Source organism: Anomaloglossus baeobatrachus, chromosome 7 (genome assembly GCF_048569485.1).
Source record: "Anomaloglossus baeobatrachus isolate aAnoBae1 chromosome 7, aAnoBae1.hap1, whole genome shotgun sequence".
NCBI classification, from domain to species: Eukaryota; Metazoa; Chordata; class Amphibia; order Anura; family Aromobatidae; genus Anomaloglossus; species Anomaloglossus baeobatrachus.
Window position 1 is genome coordinate 89,146,142 of NC_134359.1, and position 13,115 is coordinate 89,159,256.

General features: G+C 52.0%; 1 protein-coding gene across 5 annotated transcripts in view; it reads left to right on the plus strand.

The window, feature by feature from the left end:
• PCNT (pericentrin) overlaps window positions 1-13,115 on the plus strand; it is a 432,670-nt gene that overhangs the window by 363,786 nt on the left and 55,769 nt on the right. For all 5 annotated transcript variants that reach the window (XM_075317440.1, XM_075317436.1, XM_075317438.1 and 2 more), the window contains 2 exons: window positions 172-336; window positions 8,775-8,970. In XM_075317440.1, the coding sequence (XP_075173555.1) occupies window positions 172-336; window positions 8,775-8,970 (361 nt within the window). The remainder of the gene's footprint in view (window positions 1-171; window positions 337-8,774; window positions 8,971-13,115) is intronic.

Here is a 13,115-nt window from a genome sequence, read left to right on the forward strand (position 1 = left end):
AATGTTACAATTTTGTCTTTTATAAAAAAAATTGTCTAAAATTTACCCATTGTCCATATTAATCTGTCATGGTAAAATCAGGAATTTTTTGTATTTCGTATCAAAGTTTATAAAGGAATGCATCATTAATATGACATTCTACAATATTTTAATTTTTTACTTTTACACTAGGAAAGTACAGCCTTAGACTGGAGAAGGGACCTGTTACAGAGTGTGCAGGCACTGTTAGAAAGCGAGAGAGAATATCTGAGATTAGAACTTCAATCTGATATTCGCCATGGCTCTGGAGACAAACATTTACTGTCGGAAAAAGTGGAGCATTTAATCAAGGAGCAGGTTGGTTATTACTAAAAAAATATCTTTCTCTTCTTTTGAGGGGCTGGCAGGATATTGATTTAAATACCCTTAAATAGGTTGTCCACTACTTTTTACATTGATGTTCTATCCTTAGAATAGATCATCCATGTCTGCTCAGCCGGGTCTGACACCCCCGCCGCTCATCTGTTCACGGTGGCGGCATCTGAAAATGTTCCGTTACGGAGCTTCCCTGTCGACTGATAGTGGCCGCTGCTGGTTATTGCACCTTTTGCCTCTTATTGATTTGAATGGATGTACAGTAACCATCTGTGGCTGCTATCAAAAGACGGAGCAGCTCTGTAACTGAGCATTTCCAGCTGCACACTACCGCCGCAAACACAGAACAGATGATCTGTGAAGGTGCGGGGTGTCAGACCCCAGCTAATCACACATTGATGAACTATCCTAAGGATAGGCGATCAGTTTTAAGTAGTGGTCAACCTCTTTAATTGTTACCATATATACTAGAGTATAAGCCGATCAGAGTATAATTAGAGGTCCCTAATTTTACCACAAAAAAAACTGTGAAAACTTATTGACTCGAGTAAAAACCTAGGGTGGAAAATGCAGGAGCTACTGGTAAATTTCACAAATAAAAAATATATACCAATAAAATGTAATGTGCCCCATCCTGTACTAATGTGCCCCATCCTGTACTAATGTGCCCCATCCTGTACTAATGTGCCCCATCCTGTACTAATGTGCCCCATCCTGTACTAATGTGACCCATCCTGTACTAATGTGACCCATCCTGTACTAATGTGACCCATCCTGTACTAATGTGACCCATCCTTGTGCCCTGTAGTAATGGGCCCATCGATTTAGTACTGTCATCATTCCAGTCCCCTTCTTGGCCTCTATTATGTCGTTGTGTGTACACACATACATTATTCTCACTTGTCCTCCATTCCTGCGGTGTCCTCTTTCCTGCTTCTTGCAGTCCGAACAGAGACCCCTCCATGATTGCGTCTAGTCCACAGTACTGCTGCTGCTGTTATCAAGTTACTTCAGTTGAATGCTTTGCATTCAACTGCAGTAAAGCGAGGACTGCAGCAAAGGCCCCAACTATGAGCATTGAGATGTCTGTGTGGACCGCAGGCACATAGACCCCCTCCATGATCGTGTTCAGTGCACGGGGCTGCCACTGCTGTCTGTTGTCATCGCTTTACTGCAGTTAAATGCTTTGCAGCGCCGCAAAAGCATTGATGACCGCAGCGGCAGTCCCATGCACCGGACGTGATCATGGAGGGGTCTGTGTGGACTGCAAGAAGAATCAAGAGAATGTTCTGTGGGGGGTGGGGGGAGCCCATAGGGTCTTATCCAATGGTATGGAGGATAGAAGAATTAATAGGTGTGCTCACCTGGTGAGAATAGTAATGAACATAAAATGAAAGGCTACTGCAGATCTAAAGGCGAGGAGGATGAGTAATATCTGGATCTTTCTTCAGCGCTCTATTGGGAGACCCAGACGATTGGGGTATAGCTACTGCCCTCTGGAGGCCACACAAAGCACTACACTAAAAGTGCAAGGCCCCTCCCTCTCTGGCTATACCCCCCCGTGGTATCACGGGTACTCCAGTTTTAGCTTTGTGTGCGAAGGAGGTCAGACATTCCATGCATAGCTCCACAGATTTTAGTCAGCAGTAGCTGCTGACTAGTTCGGATGGAAGAAAAGAGGACACATATAGTGTTCCCAGCATGCTCCCTTCTCACCCCTGGATGGTGTTGTAAGGTTGAGGTACCTATTGCTGGTACAGGGCTGGAGCCTGACATGCTGTTTTTCCTTCCACATCCCCTTGGGGGTTCTGTGGAAGTGGGATCCTGCCGGCCTCAAAGCTCTGTCGCCGGGCTCCATCCACAGACCCATCAGAACCTGATGGATACGGAGCAGGAGTACCATCAGGGACCGGGCCCTGCATCATACAGGTACTCTGTGTCCCCGGCAGGCACAGACACACTCCGGGCTGGCTGGGTGTTGTAGTGCGCCGGGGACCGTACACTGAGCTGGTGTTCCTACAGTCATCTGGGGGACTTTGTGTTCTGGGAACGCAGCGCCGACCCTCACTGGACCGGGCGGCGCTGCTGTGACTTGTGGTGCGCCGGGGATACGCCGACCGCGCTTTTACGGCGGCGGCGTTTATAACACTAGTCCCCGGCTTTTGGGCCTAGGACGCCGGCAGCTCCGATCGTTCCCCGCCCCCACCCTGTCAATCAGGGTAGGGGAGAGACGCTGTTTCACGGCAGCGAGGAGGGCTGGAGCCTGATTTACATGCTCCAGCCCTCACACTAGGCACAGAGGGAGCAGGCTTCCCGCTCTTGGTCAGGAACGCCCAGGGCCCGCCCCCCTTCTTCCCTCAGGACGCCGGCAGCCATTACATGCATGGCTGGCTGGAGGAAGGACGCAAGGCTCTGGGAGACCTAGACTGAGGGGCTTTGGAAGACCACACACCCGCTCTTTAGCGGGCGGTAAGCGGCTTTTCAGCTGGCCCCTCTAGTGCCTCAGTGTATGTTAGTGTATTGTGTCACTGGACATAGAGATTTATTGATTTCTTGCACTGTGAGGTCGCTTCCTGGCTGAATACCCCAGATCGCTCTGAGGAAGCAGCAGCATGTCATCCACAAGACGCAAAGCTGCCAAGGCTAGGGCTGTGTGCACTGTGTGTGCTGCTTGTGGGACTGCTCTACCAGCAGGTTCCAAAGACCCCCATTGTGTGCAATGCTCAGATCCGGTGCTGCTTCGCCAGCCGGAGTCAGGAGAGATAGTGACCCAGGCTGAGACGCCTGTAAGTCCTGCCCCGGTGTCAGGGTCAGACTTTGCAGTTTTTGCGGTTAATATGTCGGTGACTATGGCAAAAATCCTGGAAACTTTGCAATCCATGCCTGGGGCTCAGTCTATGGACACGGCGAGGTCTATGTCCTCTAACCCTCCGCAGTTGGATTTAATCCAGACTGCAAGGGGGTCCCCGGCCTCTCAGGATGAGTATGATGACTCAGATGATTGCCCCAGCCACCCCAAGCGGGCTCGCTGGGAAAGACCCTCAACGTCATCACACTGCTCAGGGTCTCAGCGCAATCAGTCTCCCTGTGATGTGTCTGAAGAGAGTGATCAGGAGTCTAATCCTGGAACCCCTCTCAATCTGGATACCCCGGATGGGGACGCCATGGTAAACGATCTTATCTCAGCCATCAATAGGCTGTTAGATATTTCTCCCCCAACCCCTTCAGCAGAAGAGGCAGCGGCAGAACAGGAGAAATTTCGTTTCCTCTATCCCAAGCGTAAATTAAGTGCTCTGTTGGATCACTCTGACTTCAGAGAATCAATCCAGAAACACGATGCTCATCCAGAAAAGCGTTTCTCTAAACGTTCTAAGGATACACGTTATCCTTTCCCCCCTGAGGTGGTCAAGCGCTGGACCCAGTGTCCAAAGGTGGATCCCCCGATTTCCAAACTTGCAGCTAGATCCATAGTTGCAGTGGAAGATGGCGCTTCACTTAAAGATGCCAATGACAGACAGATGGACCTTTGGTTAAAATCTGTCTATGAAGCTATCGGCGCGTCGTTTGCTCCAGCATTCGCAGCCGTATGGGCGCTACAAGCTATTTCAGCTGGTTTAGCGAAAGTGGATGCTATCTTACATCCAGCGGTGCCGCAAGTGGCGTCCCTTACCTCGCAGATGTCCGCGTTTGCGTCTTACGCTATCAATGCGGTCCTAGAATCTACCAGCCGCACCTCAATGGCGTCTGCCAATTCGGTAGTTTTGCGCAGGGCATTGTGGTTAAAGGACTGGAAAGCAGATGCTGGTTCCAAAAAATGTTTAACCAGCTTGCCTTTGTCTAGAGAAAGACTGTTTGGCGAGCCACTGGCTGACATCATTAAACAGTCCAAGGGTAAAGACTCCTCTTTACCCCAGCCCAGATCAAGCAAACCTCAGCAGAGAAAGTGGCAGCAGAAGTTTCAGTCCTTTCGAGGTTCGGGCAAAACACAATTCTCCTCGTCCAAAGGGACTCAGAGGACGCAAAGAAACTCAGATTCCTGGAGGGCTCATTCACGCCCCAAGAAAGCAAATGGAGGAACCGCTTCCAAAGCGGCTACCTCATGACTTCCAGTCCCCTCCCTCCGCATCTCCGGTCGGGGGCAGGCTCTCCCGCTTTTACGACACTTGGATGTCACAGGTCAAAGACCGGTGGGTGACGGACATTTTGTCGCGCGGGTACAGAATCGAGTTCAGTTCTCGTCCTCCAGCTCGGTTCTTCAGAACCTCCCCACACCCAGACCGTGTAGATGTCCTGCGGCAGGCGGTGGACTCCCTAAGAGCGGAGGGAGTAGTGGTTCCTGTACCGTTTCAGGAACAAGGGAGAGGGTTTTACTCCAATCTCTTTGTGGTGCCAAAAAAGGACGGCTCATTCCGTCCTGTTCTGGACCTAAAACTGCTCAACAAACATGTGCACGCCAGGAGGTTCCGGATGGAAACCCTCCGTTCTGTCATTGCCTCAATGTCTCAAGGAGACTTCCTTGCCTCAATAGACATCAAGGATGCTTATCTCCACGTGCCAATTGCTACAGAGCATCAACGTTTTCTACGTTTTGTGATAGGAGACGACCATTTTCAGTTCGTAGCTCTGCCATTTGGTCTGGCGACAGCCCCACGGGTCTTCACCAAGGTCATGGCGGCGGTGGTAGCAGTCTTGCACTCTCAGGGACACTCGGTGATCCCTTACCTAGACGATCTACTTGTCAAGGCACCCTCTCAAGAGGCATGCCAACTCAGTCTACAGGCTACGCTGGAGACTCTCCAGACTTTTGGATGGATCATCAACTTTCCAAAGTCAAATCTGTCACCGACACAGTCACTAACGTATCTTGGCATGGAGTTTCATACTCGAGCAGCGAGAGTGAAGCTTCCGCTAAACAAGCAGCGGTCCCTACAGACAGGGGTGCAATCGCTCCTTCAGGGCCAGTCGCACCCCTTACGGCGCCTCATGCACTTCCTAGGGAAGATGGTGGCAGCCATGGAAGCAGTTCCCTTTGCGCAGTTTCATCTGCGTCCACTTCAATGGGACATTCTCCGCCAATGGGACGGGAAGACGACTTCCCTAGACAGGAAAGTCTCTCTTTCCCAGACGGCCAAGGACTCTCTGCAATGGTGGCTCCTTCCCACCTCATTGTCTCAGGGAAGATCCTTCCTGCCCCCATCCTGGGCAGTAGTCACGACAGATGCGAGTCTGTCGGGGTGGGGAGCAGTGTTTCTACACCACAGGGCTCAGGGGACGTGGACTCAGCAGGAGTCCACCCTTCAGATCAATGTTCTGGAGATCAGAGCAGTGTATCTTGCTCTACTGGCCTTCCAACAGTGGCTGGAAGGAAAGCAGATCCGAATCCAATCGGACAACTCCACAGCGGTGGCATACATCAACCACCAAGGAGGGACGCGCAGCCGGCAAGCCTTTCAGGAAGTCCGGCGCATTCTGATGTGGGTGGAGGAAAGAGCATCCACCATATCCGCAGTTCACATCCCGGGCGTAGAAAACTGGGAAGCAGACTTCCTCAGTCGCCAGGGCATGGACGCGGGGGAATGGTCCCTTCACCCGGACGTGTTTCAGGAAATCTGTCGCCGATGGGGAGTGCCGGACGTCGACCTAATGGCGTCTCGGCACAACAACAAGGTCCCGGCATTCATGGCGCGGTCGCGAGATCAAAGAGCGCTGGCGGCAGACGCCTTGGTGCAAGATTGGTCGCACTTCCGCCTCCCATATGTATTCCCGCCTCTGGCACTCTTGCCCAGAGTACTACGCAAGATCAGATCCGATTGCAGCCGCATCATACTCGTCGCCCCAGACTGGCCGAGGAGATCGTGGTATCCGGATCTGTGGCATCTCACGGTCGGCCGACCGTGGTCGCTTCCAGACCGTCCAGACCTGCTGTCTCAAGGGCCGTTTTTCCATCAGAATTCTGCGGCCCTGAACCTGACTGTGTGGCCATTGAGTCCTGGATCCTATCGTCAACAGGATTATCCCAGGGAGTGGTAGCCACAATGAGACAAGCTAGGAAGTCAACTTCTGCTAAGATCTACCACAGAACGTGGAAGATTTTCTTAACCTGGTGCTCTGCTCAGGGAGTGTCTCCCTGGCCATTTGCATTGCCCACTTTTCTATCTTTCCTGCAATCAGGGTTGGAAAAGGGCTTGTCGCTCGGCTCCCTTAAAGGGCAAGTCTCGGCACTATCCGTGTTTTTTCAGAAGCGTCTAGCACGTCTTCCTAAGGTGCGCACGTTCCTGCAGGGGGTCTGTCATATTGTGCCCCCGTACAAGCGGCCGTTGGAACCATGGGATCTGAACAGGGTACTAGTGGCTCTCCAGAAGCCGCCCTTCGAGCCTCTCAAAGAAGTTTCTTTTTCTCGCCTGTCACAGAAAGTGGCGTTTCTTGTTGCGATCACATCGCTTCGGCGAGTGTCTGAGCTGGCTGCTCTGTCATCCAAGGCTCCCTTCTTGGTGTTCCACCAGGACAAGGTTGTGCTGCGCCCCATTCCGGAGTTTCTCCCTAAGGTCGTATCCTCGTTTCATCTTAATCAGGATATATCATTGCCTTCCTTTTATCCTCATCCGGTTCACCGGTATGAAAGGGACTTGCGTTTGCTAGATCTGGTGAGAGCACTCAGGATCTACATTTCCCGCACGGCGCCCATGCGCCGTTCCGATGCACTTTTTGTCCTTGTCGCCGGTCCGCGCAAGGGGTTGCAGGCTTCTAAAGCCACCTTGGCTCGATGGATCAAAGAACCAATTATAGAGGCCTACCGTTCTGCTGGGCTTCCGGTTCCTTCAGGGCTAAAAGCCCACTCAACCAGAGCCGTAGGTGCGTCCTGGGCATTACGGCACCAGGCTTCGGCTCAACAGGTGTGTCAGGCGGCTACCTGGTCGAGTCTGCACACGTTCACCAAGCATTATCAGGTGCATACCTATGCTTCGGCGGATGCCAGCTTAGGTAGAAGAGTCCTGCAGGCGGCAGTGACATCCCCGTAGGGGGGGGCTGTTTTGCAGCTCTAACATGAGGTATTTCTTTACCCACCCAGGGACAGCTTTTGGACGTCCCAATCGTCTGGGTCTCCCAATAGAGCGCTGAAGAAGAAGGGAATTTTGTTACTTACCGTAAATTCCTTTTCTTCTAGCTCTTATTGGGAGACCCAGCACCCGCCCTGTTGTCCTTCGGGATTGTTTTTGCTGTTTGCGGGTACACATGTTGTTCATGTTGAACGGTTTTTTCAGTTCTCCGATGTTACTCGGAGTTAATTTGTTTAAACCAGTTGTTGGCTTCCTCCTTCTTGCTTTGGCACTAAAACTGGAGTACCCGTGATACCACGGGGGGGTATAGCCAGAGAGGGAGGGGCCTTGCACTTTTAGTGTAGTGCTTTGTGTGGCCTCCAGAGGGCAGTAGCTATACCCCAATCGTCTGGGTCTCCCAATAAGAGCTAGAAGAAAAGGAATTTACGGTAAGTAACAAAATTCCCTTCTTCTTGCGCTGCCCCTCTAGTATAAGGATGACGAGTCCACGATCATGAGTTATCAGCTGTGGTTTATTTTTACGCATTTCAAAGTGCAAAAAAGATCGCGATATTATCCATCACTCTCGACTGAAGAAGACACCGCAGGAACGGAGGACAGGTGAGAATGTTTTATGGGATCCTCACTTGAGTATAAGCTGAGGGGTGGGGGGGCGTTTTCAGCATAAAAAAAAAAAAATGGGCTGAAAAGCTCGGCTTATATTAAAGTGTATATACAGTACATTTCCCCATCATATGGTCCATGTAGACCGAACCACTAGCAGCATGAATTGGAGCCGGTCTGTGAGATTGCAGCAAGGTACGTTTCACTCTGAAATACTGCGGTGGGGCCTCACTAGGCTGATGTGGTCCCCATCTTATCTTTCTCCACCCTTCTCCTGTTTGCTAAATCTCTCAATTGACGCTCAAGAGGGATTAATGGGAGCTGAGCGGGAAGAAGCCTGCTGTGAACATAGTACTGTTAATCAGGTCTCCCTATAGTTCCAGGACAACTTTTTGAACAGTTTTCTCAGAAATGACACAGTGTTTGAGTAAAATGTACACTTCTGCAATTGCGCAGCCAGACTCTGATTTTGTGATTAATTTAATGACCGGTCCCCCTTAGTTTCTCCTTCCTTTGCATCATGTCATATATTTGTAGAGTCCGATGATCGCTCAAAAAAAATAAAAATACAGCTCTGCAGTATGCTACTCAAAAGGCACAAGCGCAGAGCTCCAGCATGACTTGCATACTGTGCGGTGTACAGAATAGCTGGGAGCCTGTACACAGAGCCCATACAAAACTGATGAGCATTTTTATTATTCAATGGGGGTCTCAGGATATTTAACCAGTACACGTCAAGTCTTAAAATCCTTTTTGCAGGAGGAGCAGAAACGTCTTGTCCTGGAACATGTCCTTGCTGTAGATCGTAGTAGCCTTGTCTCTGAAATTCAGGACCTTCGATCCCAGTTGCGTATGGCTCATCTGCAAAATCAGGAAAAACTTCAAAAACTGCAAGACACTTTTACCAGCACTGAGGAAAAAGGACATTCTCGAGAACACCAACTACGCAGACAAGGTGAGGAAATGGTCTTTAACTAAAACTACAGATTAGACATGTGAGAGCCATATAGTGTACAACCTATAGGTGACACTGTATTATAATGAATAGCAACATGTAATTTCTTCATCGTTCCTTATGGGAGACCCAGACCATGGGTGTATAGCTACTGCCTCCGGAGGACACACAAAGTACTACACTCAAAACGTGTAGCTCCTCCCTCCGGGCTATATACACCCCCTGGATGACAATCTAACCAGTTCAATGCTTTGTGTTCAGGAGGTCACACACACATGCATTTTCTGATTTTTCATTTTTAAGATTTTTGATTTCAAAGATATGGAAGAAAAGCGGGTCCAGTCTGGACTCCCGGCATGTCCCTTCTCACCCCACTGTGTCGGCGGTGCTGTTAAGGTTGACTTATAAGGCTGGAGCCTTCACATGCCGCGCTCCTTCACCATCCCTCGGGCTCTGGCTTGAAGTGGGAGCCATCTCGGTCCTCTCTGCCTTGCAGGAGACCGGTCTCCATCCGCAGCCCTGTCAGGTTCCTGCCGGACGGAGCGTTTACCCTTTGCTCAGGGACTTGGCCCTGCGTCTCAAAAGCTAAGTATTGAGACGTTTCTCAGGGGTCCCAGGCACATTTATTATGGGGAGAGTGTGTTTTGTAACTCTGCTGTGTTTTCCGTCCGGTTCTCTAGGTTTTTCCTGAGAACCGCGCCGAGGGTGCCTGCTCGTCGGCCGCATGTAAAAATCTAGGCCCCGGCTTCAGTCGCGGCCTAGTTTCGGTTTCATTCCCTCTGCATGTCAGTTTTTGTAGGGGAGCAGTGCGGCGCCGCCCACCGGCGTTCAGCAGAGGGGAGGACACTCCTCTCTGAGGAGATGTTTCCCTCCCCTGTATCTCTCCTTGGCCCTCCGGATTCCCGCTCTTGGGCTAATCCCCGCCCCCCCCCCTCCTCTCTCCAGCGCCATTTTCTCAGCGTCCTCACACTGATCGGCGTTGGCTGCTGCTGCTGCTGCATACACTGGGGGTCTGAGCTGTGGAATCCGGAGGGCACACAGAAAGCTGTCTGGTAAGCCACAACCTCAGGTTGTGGGCTTTATTATACACTCTCAGGGAGTCATTCTATTGGAGTGTATTATTTACTGCAGAGCCTCCACCTCAGCAGCATGTCTCTCACTAGGAGCAAGGCTGCAAAGCTGTACGCTATATGCACTGCATGTAAGCTCATATTGCCTGAACCGAGCACATACCCACATTGTGATGCCTGTTCTAACATGGTGGTGCCTCAGCCTGGAGCCTCTTCAGGGGTCCCCCCGGCCGCTCCTGCCCCGGTGGCTGAACCCCCGGCTTGGGTAGCATCTTTTTCCAGTGCTATTTCCCAGTCTTTTGCCGACTCTATGGGACAGCTGTCCCGAACTCTGCTGACCATGCATCAGCCCCCTTCTCAGGGTGCCTCTGCTGCTCCGAGCTCTGCAGAGCTCTCAGAACATGTTTTAGGACCCCGTCCCCCTAAACGGAGACGCAGGGACCCTTCTCCTTCCTCGTCCCACGGCTCTGATTCACGAGCTGAGGTGCAGGGCGAGGAGGATACTTTTACTGTGGGCTCAGACGCTACCTCTATGTACCCCATTGACTTATCTGAGGGTGATGCGGATGTTAGTGATTTAATTGCATCCATTAACTCCGTACTGAACCTTAATCCACCAGTGTCAGAGGAACAAGCTTCTCTGATAGAGATTCACCAGTTTACCTATCCTAAGAGAGCTAGGAGTACGTTTTTTTTAACCACTCCAGCTTTCAGGCCACTGTTACCAAACCCAGGGCCTGTCCTGACAAACGCTTTCCAAAGCGTAGTTCTGATGACCGTTTTCCCTTTCCACCTGAGGTGGTTAAGGAGTGGGCTCAGTCCCCAAAGGTGGACCCTCCGGTGTCTAGAATCTCAGCCCGGACAGTCGTTTCTGTGGCCGATGGCACCTCTCTTAAGGACCCCACTGACCGCCAGGTTGACCTTCTGGCCAAATCTGTATATGAGGCGGCAGGAGCCTCGTTCTCCCCGTCTTTTGCAGCAGTGTGGGCTCTTAAGGCAGTCTCTGCCTCTCTGGCGGAGATACATTCCCTCGCCAGGGACTCTATACCCGAGATGGTTGCCTTAACTTCCCAGGCTTCGGTTTTTTCATCCTACGCCATGTCTGCCATTCTAGAGGCTTCTCACCGCACGGCGGTGGCTTCCGCTAATTCTCTCGCGATCCGCAGGATCTTGTGGCTTCGAGAGTGGAAAGCAGACGCTTCTTCTAAGAAGTACCTTGCTGGGCTCCCCTTTGCTGGGTCCCGGCTGTTCGGCGAACAACTGGATGAAATTATCAAGGAAGCTACTGACGGGAAGAGTACTTCCTTGCCACAAATTAAAACCAGGAAACCTGTCCAGGGCAGGAACCAGTCGAGGTTTCGTTCCTTTCGTTCCTCTAACTGGTCCTCCTCTAAGCCCTCAGCTTCGTCCACTACCTCAGCCAAGGATCGTAAACCGAACTGGCGCGCGAAGCCGCGTCCTCAGAAGAGCGGAGGAGCCACTGCCACCAAGGCAGTCTCCTCTTGACTATCTGGCCGTGCCAGCAACGTCCTTGGTCGGTGGCAGGCTCTCCCACTTTGGCGACGTGTGGTTTCAACACGTCTCCGATCAGTGGGTGCGGGATATCATCTCCCACGGCTACAGGATAGAATTTTCTTCCAGCCCGCCAAACAGATTTTTTCTGTCTGCTTCCCCCTGCTCCAAGGCCGCCGCCTTCTCTCAGGCCGTGGCATCCTTGCAGGCCAACGGAGTAATTGTACCGGTTCCCGCCCGGGAACGGTTCAGAGGTTTCTACTCAAACCTCTTCCTAGTCCCCAAGAAGGACGGTTCCTTCTGGCCCATCCTGGATCTCAAGCTTCTCAACAAGCACGTTCAGGTGCGGCGCTTTCGCATGGAGTCTCTGAGATCGGTCATTGCTTCAATGACCCAAGGAGATTTTCTAGCATCCATCGACATCAGAGATGCCTATCTGCATGTGCCTATTGCGGTTTCACACAAGCGTTGGCTACGCTTTGCAATCGGAGAGGAACATTTCCAATTCGTGGCTCTCCCCTTCGGGTTAGCCACGGCCCCTCGTGTTTTTACCAAGGTCATGGCAGCAGTGGTAGCGGTCCTGCATCTCCAGGGGTTGGCAGTGATTCCTTACCTGGACGACCTTCTTGTCAAGGCCTCATCCAGTGCAGACTGTCAGCGGAGTGTCTCGCTCACTCTCGCCACGCTTGTTCAATTCGGGTGGCTTGTCAATCTGACCAAGTCCACTCTGTCCCCGACCCAGGAACTCGCGTACCTAGGGATGCAATTCGAGACTCTTCCGGCACTTGTGAAGCTGCCCTTAGCCAAACAGCAGTCTCTTCATCGGGCGGTGCGCTCTCTGTTGCAGCCCCGCCGTCATTCCATCAGGCACCTCATGCAGGTGCTGGGTCAGATGGTGGCGTCAATGGAAGCGGTTCCCTTTGCCCAGTTTCATCTGCGTCCCCTGCAGCTGGACATTCTCCGCTGTTGGGACAAGCGGACCTCTTCCTTGCACAGGCTAGTGGCTCTGTCGCCTCAGACCAGGAGCTCTCTTCAGTGGTGGCTTCGGCCCCTCTCTCTGTCTCAGGGACGCTCCTTCCTGACTCCGTCCTGGGTGATCCTCACCACGGATGCCAGTCTCTCCGGCTGGGGAGCAGTGTTTCTCCACCACCGAGCACAGGGCACTTGGACTCCGTCTGAATCTGCCCTCTCGATCAATGTGCTGGAAATCAGGGCTGTTCTTCTAGCTCTCGTTGCCTTTCACCGCCTGTTGGCGGGCAAGCACATTCGAGTCCAGTCGGACAACGCGACAGCGGTTGCCTACATCAATCACCAAGGCGGGACTCGCAGCCGCCTGGCGATGTTGGAGGTTCAACGCATCCTTCAATGGGTGGAGGACTCCAAGTCCACCATATCCGCAGTCCACATCCCAGGCGTAGAAAACTGGGAGGCCGATTATCTCAGCCGTCAAACCGTGGACAGCGGCGAGTGGGCCCTGCATCCGGCGGTGTTCAGGTCCATCTGCCGCAAGTGGGGCACTCCGGAAGTGGATCTAATGGCATCCCGGCACAACAACAAGGTCCC